Below are 24,394 nucleotides of genomic sequence, written 5' to 3'. Positions count from 1 at the left end.
TATGAATGGTTTTAGTATAGTAGACATAAAGAGAACGTTTCCAGCTGAACAAGAAGCAAAACTAAGGTCATAAATATAATCTGGTCATCAATAAATAAAATGAGGAATGAAGCAGATATATATTCTCACACATATGGTGAAAATATAATTTATTAACAAGGGGATTGGTCAAGACAATTAGTGTAGATGTATTTAAGGGAACACAAAGATAAAGAATCGCAAGGAGGTGGGAGTAGTTGGTTATGCTGAGACAGGTAAGGAGAGATGTGGGAGGCTCACATGGAGTATGGATTGTTCTGTCATATTATTCTAAACAGAGAACTGGAAACTACAAAATCAAGTGGAAATAGTAAAATGATGTCTGATAGAATTCATGGCATCGTTTCAAGACTGATCCTTTATAAAGGCTTGGTTTTGTTTGTTATTTTATTGATGTTAGTCAACTTAAACTAACAACATACTTCATGCCACAAATGTCTTCTGATGTCTTACCTCTTTGACAGACCACCACTTCCTGCCACCTTCAAAGGTCCTCATGGCAACGTGAGCTATTGGATGACAGCCAAACTGCACAGACCATGGAAACTGAGAATTAAAGTGAAAGAAATGTTTACAGTACTTGACCAGATTGACATTAATGTGCCATCACTGTTGGTAAGCTCTCTCAAATTTTGATGATAAAGTTGAATGGTAAACTAGAGATGGTAACCAACTGTCAGCATCTGTGCTCTGGGTTTCCACTCTGAAAACCCTGTCTGACACACTCTGATCAGCCAATGCACGGGGGAGCAATATTTTATTAAATGAATCATGTAAATATTAGAGTTGTATTTAAAAACAAACAAACATGCAATTTCAAGCAAATCATGAACGTACAGCTATCTAAATAATCATTTAAGTTATGCAACGCAGACAAAGTGTTTGGTATAGGAAGGGGTCTCATATATTTTTCACTGTAGAAATTCATACATCAGCATGTCATTCCTGCACTGTTCATTTTTGCAGAGTTCTCCAGTTCATCTGCTGTTATTTTTCCAAAAATGTTGCAGAAATTTAACAAGTACAATCTAAACACCATTTTGTTCAGTAGTTTCATTGTTCTTTCACTGAAGTCACATAGAAAACAGGAGCTGGCCCCTCGAGACTGCTCTATCAATCAATACAATCATAGCTGATCATTCCAATTCGTACACTGCTCTTGCTTTCTCCCTGTATCTTTAGATTGCTTTTGTCCTAAAATCTATATCGAACTGCTTGAAAATATGTAATGTTTTGGCCTTAAGTGCTTTCTGTGGCAGAGAATTCCTCAGGCTGGCCACCCTCAGGGTGAAGAAATTTCACCTCTTTTCAGCCCTAAATGGCGTACCCCTATCCTTAAACCGTGATCCATAGTTCTGGATTCCCTGGTCATCAGGAACATCCTTCCTGTATTTTCCCTGTCTAATCCTGCTATTATCATGTTATAGGTTTCTATGAAATGCCCCTTTATTCTTCTAACTTTCAATGAATAAAGCCCTCACCAATCCAGTCACTCCCTGTATATCGGTCTGGCCATCCCAGGAATCAGTCTGTTACACCATCATTGTCCTCACTCCATAGCCAGAACATCCTTCTTCAGTGCGCATAGTACTCCAGATGTGGTCTCATCAAGGTTCTGAACATTTGAAACAAAACATCCCTGCTTCTCTATCCAAATCCTCTTGCGATAAAGGCCAACATACCATTTGCCTTCTTCACTGCATGCTTATTTAAAGTGACTGGTGTACAAGGGCATCCAGGTCTTATTGCACCTCAGCTGAAAATGTGTTGCTGGAAAATCGCAGCAGGTCAGGCAGCATCCAAGGAACAGGAGAATCGATGTTTCGGGCATAAGCCCTTCTTCAGGAATGAGGAAAGTGTGTCCAGCAGGCTAAGATAAAAGGTAGGGAGGAGGGTTGCCATGGTCTGGCGATAGAGGAGTCCAAGGACCTGCATGTCCTTGGTGGAGTGGGAAGGGGAATGAGTGGGCTTATGCCCGAAACGTCGCTTCTCCTGTTCCTTGGATGCTGCCTGACCTGCTGTGCTTTTCCAGCAATACATTTTCAGCTCTGATCTCCAGCATCTGCAGTCCTCACTGTCTCCTTATTGCACCTCACCCTTTCTTAATCTATCACAACTCCGATAATAAACTGCCTTCCTGTTTTTGCTACCAAAGGGGATAGTCTCACATTTATCCACATTAAACTTCATCTGCCACACAGTTGCCCACTCATTCAACTTCTCCACATCTTAGCATCCCATCACAATTTACCCTCCAATCCATCTTTGTGTTGTCTGCAAACCTGGAGTTTTACATTCAGTTCCAGTATCTGCATTATTTAATATATATTGTGAATAGCTGTGACCTAAAAACTGAAGCTTGCAGTCTCCCACTCGTCACTGGCTGACACTCAGAAAAAGGCGCATTTATTCCTACTGTTTGTTTTCTGTCAGTTCTCTATCCATGTCAGCACACTGTTCCAATCCCATGCATTTTAATTTTATATGTTAATCTCTTATGGACTATATCGAAAGCCTTCCGAAAGTTTAACTAAATAGTGTCCGTTGGTACTCCCTTTATCAATACCACTAGTTACATCCTTGAATTATTCTAGTAGATTTGTAAAGCATGATTTCCCTTTCATAAACCCATGCTGACTCTGTCCAATCCTGTCACTGTTTGCCAAGTCCTGATATTAAATCTTTTATCATAGACTGCAGCATTTTCCCCACTACTGATGTCAGGCTAATCGATCAAAATTTCCTGCTGTATCTCTAACTCCTTTTTTTAAAATAGTTTGGTGACATTAGGAACTGTTCCAGAGTCAATAGAATCCTGAAAGATGACCACCAATGCATTCATTATTTCTAGGACCACTTATGTAAATAGTTTGGAATGTAGACTATTGGGCCCTGGAGATTTATCAGCCATCAATTTAATCCCATCAATTTCCCCAATGATATCCCATTCCATACACTGATTTTGTGAAGTTCTTCCCTCTCATTAGACCCTGCATTTTCCAAAAATGTTTAGAAATTATTTGTGTCCTCTTTTCATGAAGACAGAAACACAATATATACTTAATTGATCTGCCTTCCCTTCGTTCCCCATTATAACTTCCCTATTTCTGACTGTAAGAGACCTACATTTATCTTAACTCATCTTTTCTTTTTCCTTTTCACATATGTATGTCCTGCTGTCTCCCCTCACCTCCCCTTCAGGCTTGCCTTGTCCATGAAACCCGCCTTCCACTTTGTAAAGTGCTGACTGCAAAATTTCCCTTCCTTGCTGCTGGGTTAGCTGATTTTATTAAAAGTCTCTTTCCTCAGGTATTATATCCATTTTTCTTCAAATTTGCTCTCATCTACCACCTCATCTATACCCACCCTTTCCTCTCCAAAGTCATTGAAGATGTTTTTTCTCTCGATCTGTGCTCCCCTTACTCAGACTTTTATATTTAAATCTCTTCAAGTAGGTTTTCACAATGTGAACATTTTTCTGTATGTAACAGCAATTATCAAAGTTTTATGTGTCTGTGACATAGGTAAACTATCCCTCCTCATACTTACCATTCATCAAGGTGCTAGACTGCAGTCCCCTACTCCAACACCATGCCACCATTGTCCAGTTATGTGGTTCCATATTCTTGTCTAGTTAATTTAACCAGAAAATCATCTGCAGTGACTCTTTTACTCATTCCCATATTGTTTCTGTTGGTGTCTCTCAATGATTTATCATTGGCCCTATCTGATTTTTCATCTGCATTTTGCCCTCAGCAGTAACAGGATCTACACGTACTCTTACATCACTCAGATGTATTGTATCATCACCTTTTTCAACCTCTCTGTTGTCTTTCATTTCTCACAGACAGTTAGTCTGACCCCTAATAACGGATGAGAAAAAATGTCTAACTAATGTGAAGATCAAACCCATTTTCTTTGGTCCCCAAAACACATTCTTCAACCACTGACTCCGTACTTTTCCTTGGCAAAAGCATGAAGCTGAACAAGACTGCTCTCAGCTGAGTTGTCATAGTTTCTTCAAATATACTGATAATAAATGTAAAACTTTCCCATCAGTGATTCTCTGAATGTGAGCATCTTTAAATGTTAATTAATGTGATGGATGGAGGAGTATGATTGTTGATACCAAGACCAACATTGCATAATCATTATAGAATTAATAAGTTTGATATTAATGCATCCATGATGGACAGGAGAAAGCCTGGGTGGGTTAGGAGAAAACTTGAAAGTTTTATGATGAGCAAACATCACACTGACAGAATGATCTGTATTTAAATGTGAGGATATTTATATCAGGCTAGAGTGGCTGAATGGCCTACTTTTACTCCTATATTTCTACAGCACAATTGACAATCTTATTTAAACTCTGTAGATGATTTCCGTAGGCTCAGGTTACTTAATAGAGAAAGGAGGGTGGGAAATGATGGTTTCACAGACAAAGCATCTTTTCAACACTTCTCGTAGGCCAAGAAGATTAGGAGTGCTCCCCATTTAGGCCTTCATGGAAAGGTTCATACAATCATAATTGCCAACTTTTCCCAATCAAACCCAGTTGCCAGTGCCTCCAAGCTGCAATTATTGTCCACTTTACCCTAACCTGCCAAGCCCAAAACATTGATCTACACAGCACAACCACTGCTGACTTCTGTCACCTAACCTCCATGCCCTCATGATTGTGAGAAACTGTCCCAGAATCCCCTTGTTGTGGCCTCCTGCTGCTGGTTTACCAGTCCCGCAGTCGGTCGAGTTGCCGGCTTGTCTCACTGCTCAGCCAGACTCCAACGAAATTAACGATAATGAAATTCTGGAGTTAAGTCAATCAGTGCCTCTTCCAGCTTTAAGTTCTTCAACTGTTTTCAGTCATCACACTCACCACATCCCCTTAAACAACAAAGTCAGTATGCGCTTAACAAAACATACTTAGCTTGACTCAAAAATAACTATAGCTGGAGATATTTAAGTGTTTTGCTATTAATAAAAAAACTATTTTAAGTATTATTTGTTAACAAAACCTTTAGAATCTTATGCTGCTTCACTCTGCAAAGAGAGAAAGTAATTGGCTATCTTGAAGAAGTATTCAACTTGCTTGAAGCAAAAGTATTTACTGTGCTTTCTGGTAATTTTTTACAGTCACCACAGTCTGCTTCAGAGGAGAAAACTATTTGTTGCTGCTGTTGTGCCTCAGGCCCAATATCCCTAAGTGCCAAAATTGAACGCAAAGGCTACACATCAGGTAAAAATCTGAAAACTATTATGTTTTTTATCATACTGTGAGTATCTATAGCAACATAATATTGAAAGATTTTCATGTGCAGGGACTGCCTGTTTAATGACAGTCCACATTATATTTCTGTAGCCCACATTACATTTTGACACACTTTCTTCATTATTTATACATAAGTATGTAAAACATTTACTCGTATGTTTATTTTGTGGATTGACTTGCCTGGCATCTAATTTGTATATTCATGATAATTGAAAAAAGTTGCTGAGTGGTACAGAGCTTGAGTACTGTTATGACTGTGATGGGAGAAATCAAATTGTAGTCAAGCCTAATTACTACATGAGTCACATCATTAGTGTAAATGTTTTGTTTCAGTCACCAAAACTGCCAGTTGTTTCCCTCTGTATTGCTATCCAGAATAGAATAGACTTGCACTAGTTTTGTTTAATGAACTCAAACAATCCATTCATTATAAAACAAAGCACGGTCTTAATAAAAAGTGGCAAAACTGATTAACATCTAAGCTATAATCTGGAATTTGAACTATATCCTTGTTGGGCTGAAGGGCCTGTTTCCACACTGTAATGTAATCTAATCTAATCTAAAAAAGCACGGTCTTAATAAAAAGTGGCAAAACTGATTAACATCTAAGCTATAATCTGGAATTTGAACTATATCCCCTTTTTTACGTCCAAAACTCAGACTCACATGGGCAAAAGACCAAAAAATAAACTCTGCAGAGATTATATTTCATATTGGGGAAAAAAATACTTGATGGCCAATGGTTGGAAAAATAACCATAAAATTAATGATTTCTCACAGTCCACTGAATCTCTTATTGATGAAATCAAATTGTTGACAGCTGTAAACTAATGGAAGCTCTTTCAAGCAAGGCATCAGTTCAGATGGTAATCAAGTTGGATCAAATCTTTGAGTAATGGTACAATTCAGCTTCTCCAGGTTTGTAATGTAGTCAAAACACTGAAGTGGGGAATCTTTACCAGTTTCCCAAGAACCTGAGTGAAGAAAGGAAGACACAGACACTTCTAGATTAGATTAGATTTCCTACAGTATTGAAACAGGCCCTTCGGCCCGAAAAGTCCACACCGACCCTCCGAAGAGCATCCCGCACAGGCCCATTCCCCTACCCCATGTTTACCCCTGACTAATGCATCTAACACTATGGGCAATTTAGCATAGCCAATTCACCTGACCTGCACATCGTTGGATTGTGGGAGGAAACAGAAGCACCCGGACAAAACCCACACAGACACAGGGAGACTGTGCAGACTCCACGCAGGCATTCACCCAAGGTGGGAATTGAACCCTGGGTCCCTGGCGCTGTGAGGAAGCAGTGCTACCACTGAGCCACCATGCCGCCCACACCATCTGTGTGGAGTTTGGAGATTCTCCCCATGTCTGCGTGGGTTTCCTCCGGGTGCTCAGGTTTCCTCCCACAGTCCAAGGATGTGCAGCCTTACTGCAAGTGTGGAGGTTTGTTTCCTTTTAACTCACTAGTTCAGACTCACACTGTAAGCTTAAGGATACTGCTCCTTCCTGCCCGAAATGTTGTTTTCTTGTCTCATTTATGTTGATTATTTATATATTACTTCTCAGCCCAAGACATATGAAGAGGATTTTACTGAGGTTAGCAGCTTGTGGTAATTTATGTTAACGTATTATTCTGTTAAATTGAACTTAGAAGTGATTAAGCACAGATTCTGGTGAAGTGTTTCTCACATATCAGATCTATGGGATAATGGTGTTCATAAATTCGTAATACTGTTTGAGTAGTTTTAACTAATGCAGAGCAGTGAAGGTGGCAGCTTTTGGATAATAATCAATCTGATTGATGTGCCTTGTGCAGCATTGACTTCCAGTTCCTGGATGTTTTGTTCTACACATGAACCTCAGAGGTCCACACAGTAGGAAAAAAAGCAGGAATGCTGATGCTGATCCATTTAATAAGTTAACACTGATTCATATTAGGAGCCTTTTTTTCCCCTTTGAAACCTGGCTGGCTCCCTAACCCTTGCCCAGCTTCCTTCTTGAAAGAAGTGTATTCATTTGCTGATTCACAAGGCAACCTTTATGAAAATCTAACCTTGAACATGAATTTTCCTTTTGTTTTCACATTCCACACAAAATGGGCGAGTTTGACTTAACTTCTGACTCGACCCACTCTTGAATTCTTCAACTTGCAGAACTGTGCATCTGATGTAAGAGCACCGGATATGAAATGGGACCATAGAGCTGGCACTAGCCAATGACGGAACTTGTGATCCGTGGCCTCCAGGATGTAGCTGTGATTTTCTTTCCCTTCATTTTACCTGCCCATCACTCAAGATAAAACCACTAGTCAATTGTCACACAACACCAGATTATAGTCCAACAGGTTTATTTGGAAGCACTACCTTTTGGAGCACCACTCCTTCATCAGGTGGTTGAAGAAGTAACGCTCCAAAAGCTAGTGCTTCCAAATAAACCTGTTGGGCTATAACCTGGTGTTGTGTAATTTTTTACTTTGTCCACGCCAGTCCAACCACCAAGTCATGACTGGTCAATTGAGGTAAATTTGAGCCTATCTTAAAGGTTTGTAGAATTTATGTCCCATCTTAGCATTATTATAATACTAATTAATTCCCATTCTACATAATACTTTATTTCCTTTTCACTTAAACTGCTGTGGAGTTCAGATGGGATATAAAAGAATATACATTGTAGATTTTGTTCCTTCTGCAGGTGAATCCATTCGAATATTTGCTGAAATTGAGAATAACTCTTCCCGCAAATTGGTTCCAAAGGCAGCCATTTATAAGACACAGATTTTCCATGCTGAAGGAAAGAAAAAAACAGTTACAGAACTGGTAACCAAAATAGAGGGTGAACCAGTGTTAGCTGGAAAATCAGAGAACTGGAATGGAATGGAACTGAAAATTCCAGCAGTGCCTCCTACACTGATGAACTGCAGCATTATCCAAATGGAGTACTCACTGATGGTACTTGGCTTTTCAATTTCTGTTTTAGTTCTAATAATGAAGGATGTTTGTAATGATTGTCAGCAGGCCTCAGACAAATCAAGGCCTTCACCCAAGAGTCTTGGGGCTGTGAGCCAAGGGCAGCCTTCAAAACCAGTCCAGGACATGAACAGTCAGCCATCTGGGCAGTCAAAGTCAGAATGCTCTTAACATTAGGGGTAAGGAGCAGAATGTCAGTCAGGATACCTTCAGTCTTTGTCTTATTGGGTTTTTTTTCCCATCCTAGGATGAGAGGGGGCATTTATTATTGAATGAAAGAGATGAAATAGGCGGTACAGTTGTTGCTTTTGGTGCAGTTATGGAGGTACTCAAAGTGAGTGATTAGACAGTGTAGAGGGCACACTGGGTTAGTAGTGTCATGGTTTTGAATGGGTGACAGCAAGTGATAGAAGATGTTGCTGGCAATAGTAAGAGTGGTAGAGCATGAGCCTTGCTAGGAAGTGGGTACAGATGCAGAGGTAGAGTGAGTGTGAGATATTAGAGATGGCATTTATGCTGGTGGAGTGCAAATAGTCATTGACCGTCTTCCTACTGTGCCGGGACGTACCTCCTGATGTATGAGACTGCAGTGACCTGAGTGGAAATCTTAGACCAGGGTGGCGTAGTCTGGTCTCATGGCTTCTACTGCTGATGCTGGAGGATGAGGAAGTCCCACGTCTATAATACCAAACCAACCTGTATTTCCAGATCCCTGTCAGTACAGCAGGCTGACAATGTTCCCCCCTGCCTGAATGTCTGGGCTATTGTCAGCTACCATCCAGGCCAGCTCCGGACTGACAGTGATTGGATGCACAATGGGCTTTTAAAGATGGCTTGGTATGAGGAATGCTGCTGAATTTAAGGATATTCAGTGAGTACTACCTACAAGGGCATGGTAGGCAGTTAACAGGGGATTTAATAAAATACTGCAGTGGTGGAAAGCTGAAAGAAATTCAATGCTGGAGAAACTCAGCAGGTCTATCAGCATCCATGAAGAGAGAAACAAAATGAACTTTTCAAATCTAGTATGGCACTTCTGCAGAAGTGAAAGGTGTTGGAAAAGCTTTTTTTGTATACTTTTGACAGAGTCAGAGGCCCGGTACAAAAGACAAATGGGTTGTTAATGCTGGAAAAGAAATGTAAAATGTGTTGAAGTTATGGTGTGAAAGGGAGAGAATAGGTCTGCTCTAGAAGGAACAAAGTAAACCAGACAAGGCTGTGGGGGAGAGAATGTAAGGAAAATGGAGAACAGACATAAGTTTCTGAAGTCAGGAATTAGATGAGCTTGGTAAGGACACTAGGGATCACAGCAGAAATCACAAACCTTGATTCTTTTGGCTGATAGACTGGGATGCTAAAGTCCAACAGCCTCTAAATAATTATATCACAAACTGAATATCAATCAGGTAGAAATTTGTATATGCCGTTTGGGCAGTGTTCTGGTATTGAGTAAGCAGTGGTATAACCCAATATTTTGTGCATTTTCATGTAAAGATCATCTTTTGAATAGGTTGATATGAAATATAGAAATGCTCTCTGACACATCACTATATGCAGAGCAAAATTAGCAAAAACATGTGAACTTGAAAAATTAGTTGTTGGTGATAACATGTTTTTAAAAATGCTTAAAAGTTTGTTTTTTATTTCTTAGATATATTTAGATGTCCCAAGCTCATTCAACTTAGATGTTAAATTACCAATTGTTATTGGTACAATTCCCTTGCATCCTGTCAACAACCAGGCAACCAACTATAACACCCAATATGGCATGAACTACAACACCTTCAACAACTTCAGTGGCACACTCCCTGAAGGGCCTGACGGTAAGGACAAGACCTGATGAGTAGTTGAGGTAGATGTTTTACCATGATCATTTTGAATAGGTCAAAGGCCAAATGGTCTTCTATGCAATTTGCGCATGCATAACCAGCAGAGGAGGGGCTGGAATAGGGTTTTTGCCTGAAATGTTGACTCTCCTGCTCCTCTGATACTGCCTGACCTACTGTGCTTTTCAGCACTATACTCTCGACAGCAGAGGAGTCAGTAAATCCTTCTCACAGCAACCTGCATTTTCTTGGGAGACAGGATATTTTGCAAAACTGCATGCTGCCACTGATAGTTTGGGAAGCATTATTAATACTTAATTTTTAAAAATTAATTACTAATAAAAACTGCTTCATTATGGCTTTCCAAAGTTTGTTTATGAAATGTGCTGCCAGCATTCCAAATCTTTGAACAAATATAACTGTAATCGAAGGCCCATTCTGACATTTGATTTCCTTTTTAAACATGCGGTAGGCTAGTTCGAGGTTACTTGATTTTAATTTGTGGGCTTGCTGTTTTATATCTTCTTGGAAATTGTTTTTTTTTGTTTGATTTTTATAAAATCATTCAGCACTGAACCAGACACTTTGACCCAACTCACCCATGCCAACCTGGTTTCCTAAACTGAATTAGTTCCGTTTGACCCCTTATCTGTCTAAAGCATTCCTATCTATGTACCTGTCCAAATTTAGTTTAAATTCCATAATTGTACCCGCCTCTACCACTTCCTCTGGTAGCTCGTTCCATATACGCACCACCATCTGTGTGAAGAAGTTGCCCTTCAGGTCCCTTTTAAATCTTTCCCCTCTCACCTTAAACCTATGCCATCTAGTTTTGGATTCCCATACCCTGGGGTAAAGACCTTGGCTATTCACCTTATCCATGCCCCTCATGATTTTATAAACCTCTACAAGGTCACCCCTCAGCCTCTGATGCTCCAGGAAAAAATAAGTCCTAACCTATCCAACCTTTCCTTCTATCTCAAACCCTCCAGTCTCAGTAACATCCTTGTAAACCATTTTGCACCCTTTCCAGTTTAATAACATCCTTCCTATAACAGGACATCCAGAATTGCATGCAGTACTCCAAATGTGGCCTAATATACAGCCAACACATGATATTCCAACTCCTGTACTCAATAAAGTCAAGCATGCCAAATGCCTTTTTCACCAGCCTGTCTACCTGTGATGCCACTTTCAAGAATCTATCTACCTGCACCCTGAGGTCTCTGTTTGACAACACACCCAGGGCCCTATCATGAAATCCTGATCAGTCTTATCAATATGCAACGCCTCACATTTCTCTGCATTAAACTTCATCTGCATTCCTTAGCCAACTGGCCAAATTGATCAACATCACATTGTACTCTTAGATAATCTTCTTCATTGTCCACTTTACCACCAATTATGGTGTCATCCGCAAACCTACTAGCCATGCTTTCTATATTCTCATCCAATTCATTTATATAAATGATGAACAACAGTGAACCCAGCACCGATCCATGCAGCACATCACTGGTCACAGGCCTCCAGTCTAAACAACAACCCTTTACCTTCACCTTTTATCTCCTATCATTGAGCAAACTTTGTATCCAATTGGCTAGCTCTCCCTGGATCCCATCTCATCTAATCCTACTAACCTTGGAACATTGTTGAAGGCCTTACTAAAGTTCATGTAGGCAACTATTTCTCACACACAAAGCCATGCTGATTATCCCTAATCAGTCATTGCCTTTCAAAATGTATGTAAATTCTGTCTCTCAGAATCCCCTCCAACAACTTACACACCACTGATATCAGGCTCAGTTCCCTGGCTTCTCCTTTCAGCCTTCCTTAAATAACGGCTCAACAGTAGCGTCCAGTTTTCTGCACCTCACCCGTGGTTGTCGATGGTGTGAATATCTGTGCTAGGGGCTTTGCAATTTCTTCCCTAGCTTTTCTTCCCATGTTCTGGGATACACTTGATTTCAGAATCACAAAAGTCTTCTGAGGCAAAAGGAGCAGTGCTCTGAAAGCTAGTGCTTCCAAATAAACTTGTTGGACTATAATCTGGTGCTGTATGATTTTTAACTTTGTACACCTTAATCCAACACCTCCACATCGAGGCAAAAGGAGGTAATTTATCCCATTATGCCTGTATCAACTCAATAACACTGCAACATTACCTCATGCCAATTTCCTGATTTATCCCTATACTTTTGCATAATATTTTTATCCAGATATTCTTCCAGTGTCCTTTTGACTGGTTTAATTGCATCTGCCTCCATCACACTTCCAAGCCATGTATTCCATACTCGAACTACTTGCTGAGTGAAAAAGTTTTTTCTCGTATCTTCCTTGCTTCGTTTGAAATTTCTTTAAATTTATGTCATGTAATTTGTGTTCCTTTTTCGAGTGGGGACAGTTTCTCCCTATTTACTCTGTCCAGCTCATTCAAAACTGGTATCAAATCCCCTCTTAGCCCTCCTCTCTCTAAAGAGAACAATCCTAATTTCTTCAATCTAATCCCATAACTGAAGATTCTCATCCTGGGAATCACTATTTTTAAATTACTTTTTCATTCTCCAGTGCTTTAAATCATTCCATTATGTAACACTGTCAATTGTACAGAAAATTCTAGGTGATGTCCAGAAAAGTGTACCTTACACAGGTTCAACATCACTCTTTTGTGATTGCTGTTTTATTCATTGCACCTAGTAACAAAAGCAAGGATATTCTATGCTTTATTAACAGCTCATCACTTGTCATCTTCAATGATTTGTGCACACATAAATAAGTCCCTCTCATGCTGCACCCTCTTTGGAATCAATTCTTATTTTCTAACGTTCTTCCTACCAATACTTTGCTGCATTGGTATGCATTTGTCACCTATCTGGCACTTTTCCAACTTGTCTATGTCTTTTTGGAGTTTTACATAAGAAGATAAGAACTAGGAGCAGGAGTAGGTCATCTGGCCCTTCAAGCCTCCTCCGCCATTCAATAAGATATGTTAGTGGCCTCAGCTCCACCTACCCACCATCTCACCATCACCCTTCATTCCTTCCTTGTTCAAAAAAAATCTATCTTAGCTTTAAAAACGTTTACTGAAATAGTGTCAACTACTTCACTGGGCATGGAATTCCATGGTTTTACAACCCTTTAGGTGAAGAATTTCCTTCTCAATTTGGTCCTGCATCTGCTCTCCCTAATTTTGAGGCTATGCCCTCTTGTCCTAGTTTCACCTGCCAGTAGAAACATTATCTCTACTTCTATCTTATCTATTCCCTTCATAATTTTATATCTTTCTATAAGATTCTCCTAATTCTTCTAAATTCCAATGACTATAATCCTAGTCTACTCAGTCTCTCCTCATAAGCCAAGCCCCTCAACTCTGGCATCAACCTAGTGAACCTCCTCTGCAGCCCCTCCATTGCCAGTATATCCTTTCTCGAGTAAGGAGACTAAAACTACATACAGTGCTCCAGGTATGGCCTCACCAGCACCCTACACAGCTGCAACATAACCTCTCTATTTTTAAAGTTAACCTCTTTAACAATGAACGTCAAAATTCCATTTGCCTTCCTAATTACCTATTGTACCTGCAGACCAACCTTCTAAGATTCGTGCACAAGGACACCCAGGACTCTTTGCACAGTAGTATGCTACAACTTTTTACCATTCAAGTAATCGTCCGTTTTACTGTTACTCCTACCAAAATAGATTACGTCACATTTATTAACATTGTACTCCATCTGACAGACCTTTGCCTACTCACATAAAGTATCTATGTTTCTCTGCAAAGTTTCACAGTCCTCACTTTGCTCTTCAACACATTTTAGTGTCATCCGCAAACTTTGACATACATACACGTGGTTCCCAACTCCAAATCATCGATGTAAATTGTGAATAATTGCAGTCCCAACACTGATCCCTGTGGCACACCACTCGTTACTGATTGCCAAGTCGAATAGCACTCATTTATCGCCACTCTTTGCTTCCTGTTAGTCAACCAATCCTCTGTCCATGCTAATACTTTACCGGTTATGCCATGCATCTTTATCTTACGCAGCAGTCTCTTGTATGACACCTTGTTGCAGGCCTTACATCTACTGGGTTGGTGTTGTCCACTGTGCTCATAATGTCTTCATAGAATTCTAGAAGATTAGTTAAGCATGACCTTCATGAACCTATGCTGTGTCTGCCCAATGGGACAATTTCTAACCAGATGCCTTGCTATTTCTTCCTTGATAATAACTCAAGCATCTTCCCTGCTACAGAAGTTAAGCTAACCAGTCTATAATTCCCCATCTTTTGTCCTCCGCCCTTTTTAAACAATGACATCACATTTGCTGTTTTCCAATCTGTTGGAACTGCCCCAGGATCCAGCAAATTTGAAAAATTACCACAAGTGCGCTTACTATTTCTCCTGCCATCTCTTTTAGTACCCAGGGATGCATTCCATCAGGGCCAGGAGACTTGTCTATCCTTAGCTCTATTAGCTTGCCCAACACTACCTCTTCCATAATAATAATTGTTTCCATGTCCTTACCTACCTTTGTTTCTTTGTTAATCACTGGCATGTTGTTTATGTCCCCCACTGTGAATACCTGTTCAATGCATCAGGCATTTCATCATATCCCATCAGTAAATGCGCCTTCTCATTCTCTAAAGGACCAACTTCTACTTTAACCACTCTTTTTCGTTTTATATATTAATAGAAGCTTTTGCTATCTGTCTTTATATTCTGTACTAGTTTTTTTACACTGTCCTCCTCACAGTTTATAATTCTTCAAAGTACATCTGCAAACTTTAAGATTGTCATCTGCACACCAAGATCTGGATCATTAATATATTTCAGGAAAAGCATGAGTCCCAGTACAGACCCCTCGGGAGCTCCACTACAAACCGTCCTCTTGTCTAAAAATATCCAATCACCTTTTCTATCACTTAGCCAATTTTGTATCCATCTTGCTACTGATCTTTTTTATACCATGACCTATAGCTTGCCTCAAGTCTGTTGTAAGGCACTGTACCAAATGCCCTCTGGAAATCCATTGAAATGATAACATTCAGCCTTTCTGTTACTCTTCAAAAACTCCAGCAAGCTAAATGAAACATGATTTCCCCTTCAGAATTCCATACTGATTCTTCCTAACCAACCCACCTTTTCTCCACAAAACTACTATAACAAATAACTGTCACCATACTGAAGCTTCCTCATACTGAAGTTAAACTAACTGGTCTGTAATTGCTGGGCTCATTCTTACATCAAGGTTGTATGCAATTTTCCAGTCTTCATGGTATCTCCCCTAAGTCTAGGGATGACTGAAACATTGTTGCCAGTGCCTCAGCAGGTTTTGCTGTCATTTTTTTCAAAAACCTTGGATACATCTTCTCCAGTCCAATCTCTCCAGCACTTCTGCCCTATCAAATTTGAACCTTTTCAGTGATAACATTTTGATTTGTCCTTTTTGTATTTATATTTTTTTTAAAATTTGGTTTTGTCATTGATCATCAGTAACAATATTGATCACTAAATCATCACATTTGAGGGAAATTAAAAGTAATTTTAGCAAATTGACATTCCATATGGAATTACTGCTACCCTGATTTGAGAAATGCTCAACTGTATTAAGGTGGCTTGTACACGGTACCTTTACTAAATTATACAGGGCCATAGACTACTCCAGTGAATACTTGAATATGACAGGCGAGATGTATAAATATACAGGGAAATGTATTTCCCTGCCTAGGGGAGATCTTTCTCCTGGATTGATTAAGTTTTCATTGTGTCATCCTGTAAAATGAGTCTCAAGATGCTCAAAGTTACGAGCACAATTGCAATGATAGATACCCCAGCCTGGGTGTACCATGCAACCTGGTTGTATTTGTATTTCAGGTGTGATTTACTTGGAAGGCTTTTAGTTGTACGTTGCAACCTGAATGCTAGGGAGGACAGAATAATGATCCTGGAATTGGATTATTGCAAACAGTAACTTCTAGATGCCTTGGCAAGTTGAATGGCCTGCCAACACTCCCTGACTTGTTTACAAAGAAGATCCATTTTACCATAGGAGTTGAACTGTGAAATTCTAGCTCTACCAAAAGTCCCGAGTTGAAACAAACCAAAATGGTTATCGCAGTGAATAATCAGACCTTATTCACTTCAGAACAATTAACAAAACAGTTTTGCCTCAGATCCATTATCTGTGAAAAGATATTTAATCAAATTTACAGGAAACTCGTGGTTTTAGTTTCACTTGTGCAAGAATAGTAATTCAAGAACAGTGGCAATTTAAGGAGGTTTTTTTTGTTCGCAAGGTTTAATATCCACTAAATCGATGCAACTTCTCCCAAGGGGAGCAGAGTTAAAATCAGGCGTCACTTGACTGCACTCACATGAATAATAACTTTTTTGTTAGATTGTTTAACAATCAAAAGTACAACAATGGGTAATGTATTACCATGCAGAAGGAGGCCATTTGGCCCATTGTGTTTGCACCAGCTTATTGAAAGAACATCATTACCTAGTTACAACCTCCTCCTTTTTCCCCAAGCCCTTACACATTATTTCTATCCAAACAGTCATGAAAAGCTCTATTGAATGCCTCAATTAAACTTGCCTCCAACACATTTCCAGGCAGTGCATTCCATACCCTAACTACCCGCTGCATGAACCAGGTTTTTCCTGACTTCACCCTTGCTTTTTCCAGATCTCTTTTAAATCTGTGCTGAATTGTTCTTGTTAGATACAGCTCAAACACAAAAAGAAAACAACTGGATAAATACTCACACTCTAACCTTTCCTTAGCAGGAAAACCTGGCTTTCTATTCACCAATGAGAACCCAGGCTTCCAGACACCGGGGATGAAAAACTTTCAGGAATAATGAATTGAGGTTTACATTTGCCCTCTGGGTGATGGAGGATTGTGGTGCCAACTTTGACTTGCTGTTGAGTCCAAATGCCTACTCCAAATACATATTTCATTTAGAAATGTCAAGAATAAAACAGGAAACAGAAACCACTGTATTACATTACTTCTAAGTATATGCTAATTGTTAACTTTATTGTCATAAATAAAACAACATAAAACATAAAGCTTGAATACCAATTCTGCTGGTGCATAATGAACTTTGTCATGTTTTGTAATGTGACGATGCTATTCTTGAAAGAAAATGTTCAATCTTTCAAATTGAAGTTTTCATTTTTAGCAGTTAATGTCTTCCATTTATATATGCATCTCTACTGTCATATTATTAGTTGATACATTTACACATATGTACTCACTGTATTGATGTTAAATACCAAACGGTCACTATGTTTGCAGAATTCTTTATCAAAGGAGTGTTACAGATGAAAAGGTTGTTTTCCTCCTAAATTTAAAGACAAACATTACTTTTTTTGCTGTATTTTGCTTCCAGAAAATCAGGTGCTGTGATGGAGAAGGCATCACACTGATGTTACTGCATGAATTCTATGCTTGTTATGCTGCACTGATTAATGGCCTCAAATTGAAGTACATTAACACAGGTTTGCAGCAAGAAAAAAGGTAGCAAATTGGTGTGTTTTTCAAGGGAACCAAAATTCAAACCTCATAAAACAATATGTGTTCTTTTAAATGCTTCTGTTAATATTGGAATTATTGTTTGCTTTGCAAAATATTATTCATGAAGTCACAAATTCTAAGAGCATTCTTTGAAATTATTTTTGCTAAGCTGGTGCTGCTTTATTTTTAAGTGCAATACAAAAACTCATCAAAGCACAGAAGTGGGGTTTCTTTTATACTTCTGGTGGAGGACGCAGGTAGATTGGGAACAGTTTAATTTCTCATCCAGGTGATTGCTTATTTTATGGTCTGTGCCACTGCTCAGTTTTCAATTTGTTTGTTTTCCAGTGGTACTTCCACATATTTCTCCCTTGGAACAGTTGATTTTATGGCAATCTGTTAACAGCCATGTTGCCAAGGATCAAAAACAGTAAGTGCTGGAGATACTCAGGAGCTCTGGCAGTGTCGCTAGAGAGAAACACAGTTAACATTTCAACTCCAGTTATCCTTCTTCAAATCATCAGAACATTAGTTTCTGACAAAAGATAATGAACAAAACTCTGTTTATCTTTCAACATGTGCTGCCAAACCTGCAGAGTTTCTCCACCATTTTCTGTTTTTATTTCCGATTTCCGGCACCCGCAGTTCTTTGCTTTTATTATTAAGTTGTTATATTATTATATTAACATGGTTGATGTAGAGATGAACTTCGGACCACATAATGGTCATCATTAATACCACCTACATCCATCTCCATAATATTAACCAACATTGGTCCCAGCCTCAGATTTGCCTATTCCAACAGTTGGTTGTGTTCCACAGTGCTCACTGATCTATATTGGCTCTTGGTCAAGCAATGTATTGATTTTAAGATTTTCATCTCTGTTTTTGAGTCCCTTGATGGCCTAACTCATCTTTATTTCTATGACCTCCTAACGCCCACAATAATCTGGGCTTTCAGTGTGCCTTTAATTGTAGATTCCTAGGCATCCCTGATTTTAATGGCTGCAACATGTGCCTGTTTCTTAGCTATCTGGGCTGCAAGTTCTGGAATACACTCCCTACGCCTCTCCACCTCTCTAACGCACTCACCTCCCTTAAAACTTTACATTTTTAACAAGCTTTTGGTCACCTGACCTCATGGGCTGGATTTTCATAGAGTTATGGTGATTCCAGAGATCTTTAAAATGGTAAACAGGACCAAATTTGGTCCTGTCCCACATCTACAAGCTAGAACGACAAATGTATGGAACTCTGCTACCTTTGTGTTTCCCTGAAAACCATACACTGCTCTAATTTGGAAATATATTATTGTTCCTTCTCTGTCACTGGTTCAAAATCCTGGGACTACTCCCTCCCTTTCTATGGGCATACCCTAAGGACTGCAGTAGTGCAAAAAGGCAGATCACTGCCAGCTTCTCAAGGACATTTGGGGATGAGCGATAGGGTTAGGGTTAGCTAGAATAACCAATGACTCCCACATTCAATGATTCACTATGAAAAGGAATTCTGGCAGATGCTGTTATCACCAAGGTATGAAATGGGAGAGAGATGTGGGAAATCCAAACTCAGTGGGGATTTGGAAAAGCAATCACATTTTCACTGGAACAACAGCCTTCTGCTTGTGGCGTTATGAATCATTAGAGAAATCATAAATGCTCTTGAAAAGCAGAACTGTCACACTATCAATTTATTTAAATGCCTTTTTTGAGAAACAAAACAACACTGCTTACTGTGTGAGTAGAAAATAATCTATCAATTTCAATAGCTATTTGTTGACCTAATACTTAGTGCTATAATTGTAGTCTTGTTAATACTAGGTGGTTGATTCCCATATTACAGTGGCAGGCAGAATTCACAGTTTGATTGAAAGTTCAAGGAAGTTATAAGAGGAAAAGTGATTTGTTATGGTTCATGAATAATGATTGTATTTATAAGGGGCTTAAATTCTTGAGATTTTAATGTTTTGAATGGGTTTACATAAAAGGAATGTTTTGTATATTTAACTCTGTAATTAATATTCAAAACTTTATTTCTACTCACCTTGGATCCAGATGTTTGTCCGTGCTCATGTTACCAAAATATCCTGTCAGAATATTAATTTGTAATTTCAGCAATTAGTCATATGTATATTGATTTTTTTTTTAAAAGGACACTGTTTGCTAAACAATGGACACTGATCTGAAGTAGCTGCTAATTTGCATCGTGGAGTCAGTCGTTTCCATGAAGGCATAAACTCTGTGGAGATGTCAGCACAGATAATCACAACCTTAAATGTGTGAACAACTCATTCTTATCATCAGGTTGGAAGATAACTCATTCAGTAGTTTGTGACTGGGACATTTAAAAACAGAAATCACCTCAGCTATGAAACAATGACTAAAAGGAGGGTATGCAAGATGTGAGCTCACCCCTCCCATATTCTTTGAAATAATACAATAGATTTGGAGAGAGGTTATAAAACTTTGTGCAGATGCTTGAATTGGATCAGAGCACACATGATGGAAGAACGAACATCTCCCTCTATTCCTTCCTGCAATAGGCCATTGAAGTCCTAAATCCTATTTTAAGGTAGAAGCGTCTATGGTCCTAGAGCAGAGACTTTCTACTGTGGGTCATTGGAATTTCTGTGACACACTTTCTGTAAGGAAAGGAAATACATCAGCTACAACTGTAAAGCGCTGCCTCAGTGAGAATGAAAATATTCAAATGCAATTAATGGATTATTATTGACTGCTTTTTTTCTGTATTTTTCATGGCTAACATCTGATACTTCATAAAGTTGTAATTTTTTGCATGCATGCAGAACATATACGTTTGCCTACATCACTGAAAATTAGAACACATTTTATATATTTCTATAATCCAGGAATAAAGCCAGTCACTTATATTTTTGACTAAAGAATACCTATCTGGTGTGATTCTTACAAACACAGAAGCGCATACTAAATCAGAAATGTAAATGTTTTATCAGAATTCAGAAAACGGTCACAGTCAAGCGAACAGAGATAAAACCGGAAGGTGTAAAGGCCAGAGGTGATGGGTGGAGGCTTGGAATTGCATGAGTTGGTACTGTATTTGCACCATTTTTGTTGCCAGTCCTTTGATTTATTCCTGAGGGCCTGTGACAGTGTGGTATGTAGAGGATGTTTCCTCTTATGGGAGGAACTAAACTAGGAATCATCATTTAGAAATAAATTCATGGGAGGCAAAAGGGTGAAAGGCTATTAGGAGTAGCCAGGAATATGGAGTTGAAGTTACAATCAGCCATGACCTTTCCACAGCAGGCTGAGCAGGGTTAAGGGGCCAAATGCCCTACTCCTATTTTTAACTCCTATATTAGTATGTTTGAGAACAACATCTATACTCTCATACAACTGTTAACTGTGATTTACTGTCTGATCTCCTTGTCAATTATAGTTTTTTTGAGTGAAGTAGTTACCAAGATATGAGAAGAGCTCATCACATTCTAGAGTCATTCCTTCAACATGTATGGAAGGTAGAATATTTGACTCATCATGTTTGCACCAATATATAAGTTTTATTTTGGATACATTCAAGGCCAGGCCAGATCTCTCTTAAATGTAGAATTGAAGAGGCTGAGAGTAGCTTGCAAATCTGAGACAGTAGGTAATGACACTGTGGCCACCTGCACACTCCAGACCATCAATGTGCACCCTAGTTAGTGTAGTTTAGCACGTGGCAATCAAGATTAGATTTTTCATCTGGATATCCAAGAAATGAGAAAGTGGTTGAAAAGCTATTTTCAGACAGATTGTAAATAGCACGAGCACTATTATGCAGCCGAACTTGACACAGGTCCAGATTTTGAAGGCATTTGTTTTATATCTCCCAATGAAAACAATTGCGGACATGTCATCAATGATGCTTTTGTAGGATTGTAAATAAATGATTTGGTGATCCAAATCTGTGGAGCACTATCCATAAACCCTTAAAATTTACTGAGTGAAATGTCTTGGTCAAGTCATTGAATGCAATAAAGAATTCCTGCTGTTATTCTCAACGTTAAGTTTTATGTTTTGCCCCCAGCTAATGATAATATAGGGCAGAGAGAAAGTGAGGACTGCAGAATGCTGGAGATCAAAGTTGAAAGGTGTGCTGGAAAAGCATAGCAGGTCAGACAGCATCCGAGGAGCAGGAGAGTCGACATTTCAGGCATAATTCCTTCATAAGTCCATCATTGACTCTCCTGCTCCTCGGATGCTGCCTGATCTGCTGTGCTTTTCCTGCGCCTCATTTTTCGAAGCAACCAGACCTCAGGATGCAACCTGGTTTGATAGATCATAAGTTTTATTTTTGCAGTTCGGTTATCATGATGATCGGTGTGATGTATAATTTATCTACATATTAACATCATTTAATTTTGAGCTTGAGCCATATAAGTTTTGATCTTCGGTCTCAAGGGGTTTAATGATGAACTTGTAAGTATTTCTGTAACTATGGTGATTTCCTATTTTGAAAGAAAAGTCTCTGGGAGATAGTTCTTGGCGGCTAATGAGAATTTATTTAAATCAGGAGAGCTTTTATGAGCTAACAAACAACAGTGTAGTGCAGTAAACTACCAATTCAGAAGGTCAGACTTACGATTAGTGGGAACGCATAGTTTATAAAAAGTGTTTGGGTTTCAGCCTGGCAGTTTACCGAAGTCTTGGGTGAAGCAGAATGTGTAAAACAACTGCCACTGAGAAAGGGACATAGTTTAACACTGTTTCAAATTAGAATACTTCAGTTTTAGAGTTCCAGAACAGAAGTGTTTCATTAAGACCCTAATGGGGTTATTTGAAACTGAAGAAGTTTAAGCTCAGTCATATAAACACTCCAGGAAGAAGGGCAGAGTGCGGACTACAGATTCCCCATGGTAGGCTACTGCAGAAAATACGGAGATATGGCATTGAGGGTGAGTTGGAGGTTTGGATTAGGAATTGGCTGGGTCATATAAACACTCCAGGAAGAAGGGCAGAGTGCGGACTACAGATGCTGGAGAGTCAAAGTTAAAAAATGTGTCACTGGAAAAGCACAACAGGTCAGGCAACATCCGAGGAGCAAGAGAGTTGATGTTTCGGGCGTAAGCCCTTCATCAGCAACATGGAGGGGGAAGGGGTTGAAGAGATAAATAGGGCTGGGTGAAGGTAGGAGGATACTATCAGATTTTCAAGACTGGGAGTTGAAGCTGCAGTTAAACTGAGATGGGAATTCTCTCTGGTGAGCACTGTAATAGGATGCTTTCAGGACTAATGAGATTGTAATTTTATGTGTGCTTTAAAATCTTTACATTTGTGTGAAATAAATAGGTGGTTTATTTTATCTTTTCTTTTGTGTAATTAACTTACATTTTATTATTAAAACAAAATCTGCAACCTTGTGTGCCTACATTTCAGTTAGAGACCATTTCATTAAAACCAAGGAAAACAAATGATCTATCAAGCCAGATTTCATTCTCAGATCTGATTTGTCCAATAATAACATTAGCAGGAATCATAAAATCATTCACTGAACATAATTACCCAAGGCTGTCAATGTTCTTTTAGCAAAAGAACACCAGTTTATTACACAAAAGATAAAAAGAACAAAGCTATTTATATGATAATTTTGAAAGGTTTTCACATAAACTGTAAAGAGGAAGATTGAACTCTTTTCCATAGCCATTCAGTTCCAATGAAATATTACTTCTATTTTAACTGTTCAACGTCTTACTCAAATTACTCCTTCCAGTTCTTTTATTTGGAGAGTTGACCCACAGCTTAAGACTTTTTTTCCTGATCCAATTGCCTGGATAATTCTTTAGAATTGTTGCAACAATTTATCTAAATGTTTAAGCCAATTAAGCTCTCACTATCTGATAGGATGACTTCCGTTCTTCAGAATTCCCTGACCCTGACCATCTATTTCTGCATCATAACTCAGCTTTGCAAACATTCCACAATTAACTCTCCAGATAGGTAATTGAGTCACTTAAATCATTTGACGTCTAGGAAAAGTCTTTAATTTACTAGTCAAAGTAACTTTTTGACCTTTTCAAAAACAAAGTCACTTTCGTAAAACTGAAAACTAAAATCTATATTCCTCTGTTTTCAAATTGAAGTTCCCAAATAATAGCAATATATAACAAGCCTATGTCACGGTTGACCGAGGGTTTATAGGGGCCATGGAGATGATGGGTGTCATGGATCAATATGAATCAGTGTATGTGGTTGGAGAGTTGGAATTGGTTTTCCACTTTCTATCAAGGTCCTAGGGTGGAGGGTGTTGCATGCAGGTGAGCATCGTGAGGTCTGGGGTGCATTAATTTGCTTTAGTTCCCTCCCTTGTTTTTTCACCCTTCTTTAAATGTGTTATTCTCACACTGCCTCTTGTGGGTAGTATTTGTAATGTGCTGAAAATGTGTTGCTGGAACAGCGCAGCAGGTCAGGCAGCATCCAGGGAACAGGAGAATTGACGTTTCGGGCATAAGCCCTTCTTCAGGAATGAGGAAAGTGTGTCCAGCAGGCTAAGATAAAAGGTAGGGAGGAGGACTTAGGGGAGGGGCGTGGAAATGCGATAGGTGGAAAGAGGTCAAGGTGAGGGTGATAGGTCAGACTGGGGTGGGGGCGGAGAGGTCAGGAAGAAGATTGCAGGTTAGGAAGGCGGTGCTGAGTTCGATGGATTTGACTGAGACAAGGTGGGGGGAGGGGAAATACCTTGTCTCAGTCAAATCCATCGAACTCAGCACCGCCTTCCTAACCTGCAATCTTCTTCCCGACC

The 24,394-nt window shown here is 39.2% G+C and overlaps 1 protein-coding gene across 6 annotated transcripts in view; it reads left to right on the top strand.

Moving 5' to 3' along the window:
- The window catches only part of LOC122559540 (arrestin domain-containing protein 3-like), a 78,761-nt gene extending 58,227 nt beyond the window's left edge, over positions 1-20,534 (top strand). For 3 of the 6 annotated variants that reach the window (XM_043709166.1, XM_043709195.1, XM_043709187.1), the window contains exons 3-7: positions 504-654; positions 5,173-5,275; positions 8,009-8,265; positions 9,935-10,106; positions 16,897-20,534. In XM_043709166.1, coding sequence (XP_043565101.1) covers positions 504-654; positions 5,173-5,275; positions 8,009-8,265; positions 9,935-10,106; positions 16,897-16,973 — 760 coding nt within the window. In that variant the 3' untranslated portion in view covers positions 16,974-20,534. Of the gene's footprint in view, positions 1-503; positions 655-5,172; positions 5,276-8,008; positions 8,266-9,934; positions 10,136-16,896 lie in introns of all 6 variants that reach the window. The other 3 variants (XM_043709203.1, XM_043709212.1, XM_043709177.1) reach the window with 3 other exon arrangements.
- The last annotated feature ends 3,860 nt before the right edge of the window (positions 20,535-24,394 follow it).

This window comes from Chiloscyllium plagiosum, chromosome 2 (genome assembly GCF_004010195.1).
Source record: "Chiloscyllium plagiosum isolate BGI_BamShark_2017 chromosome 2, ASM401019v2, whole genome shotgun sequence".
In the NCBI taxonomy this organism is placed as follows: Eukaryota; Metazoa; Chordata; class Chondrichthyes; order Orectolobiformes; family Hemiscylliidae; genus Chiloscyllium; species Chiloscyllium plagiosum.
This window is presented reverse-complemented; position numbering and strand designations above follow the sequence as displayed.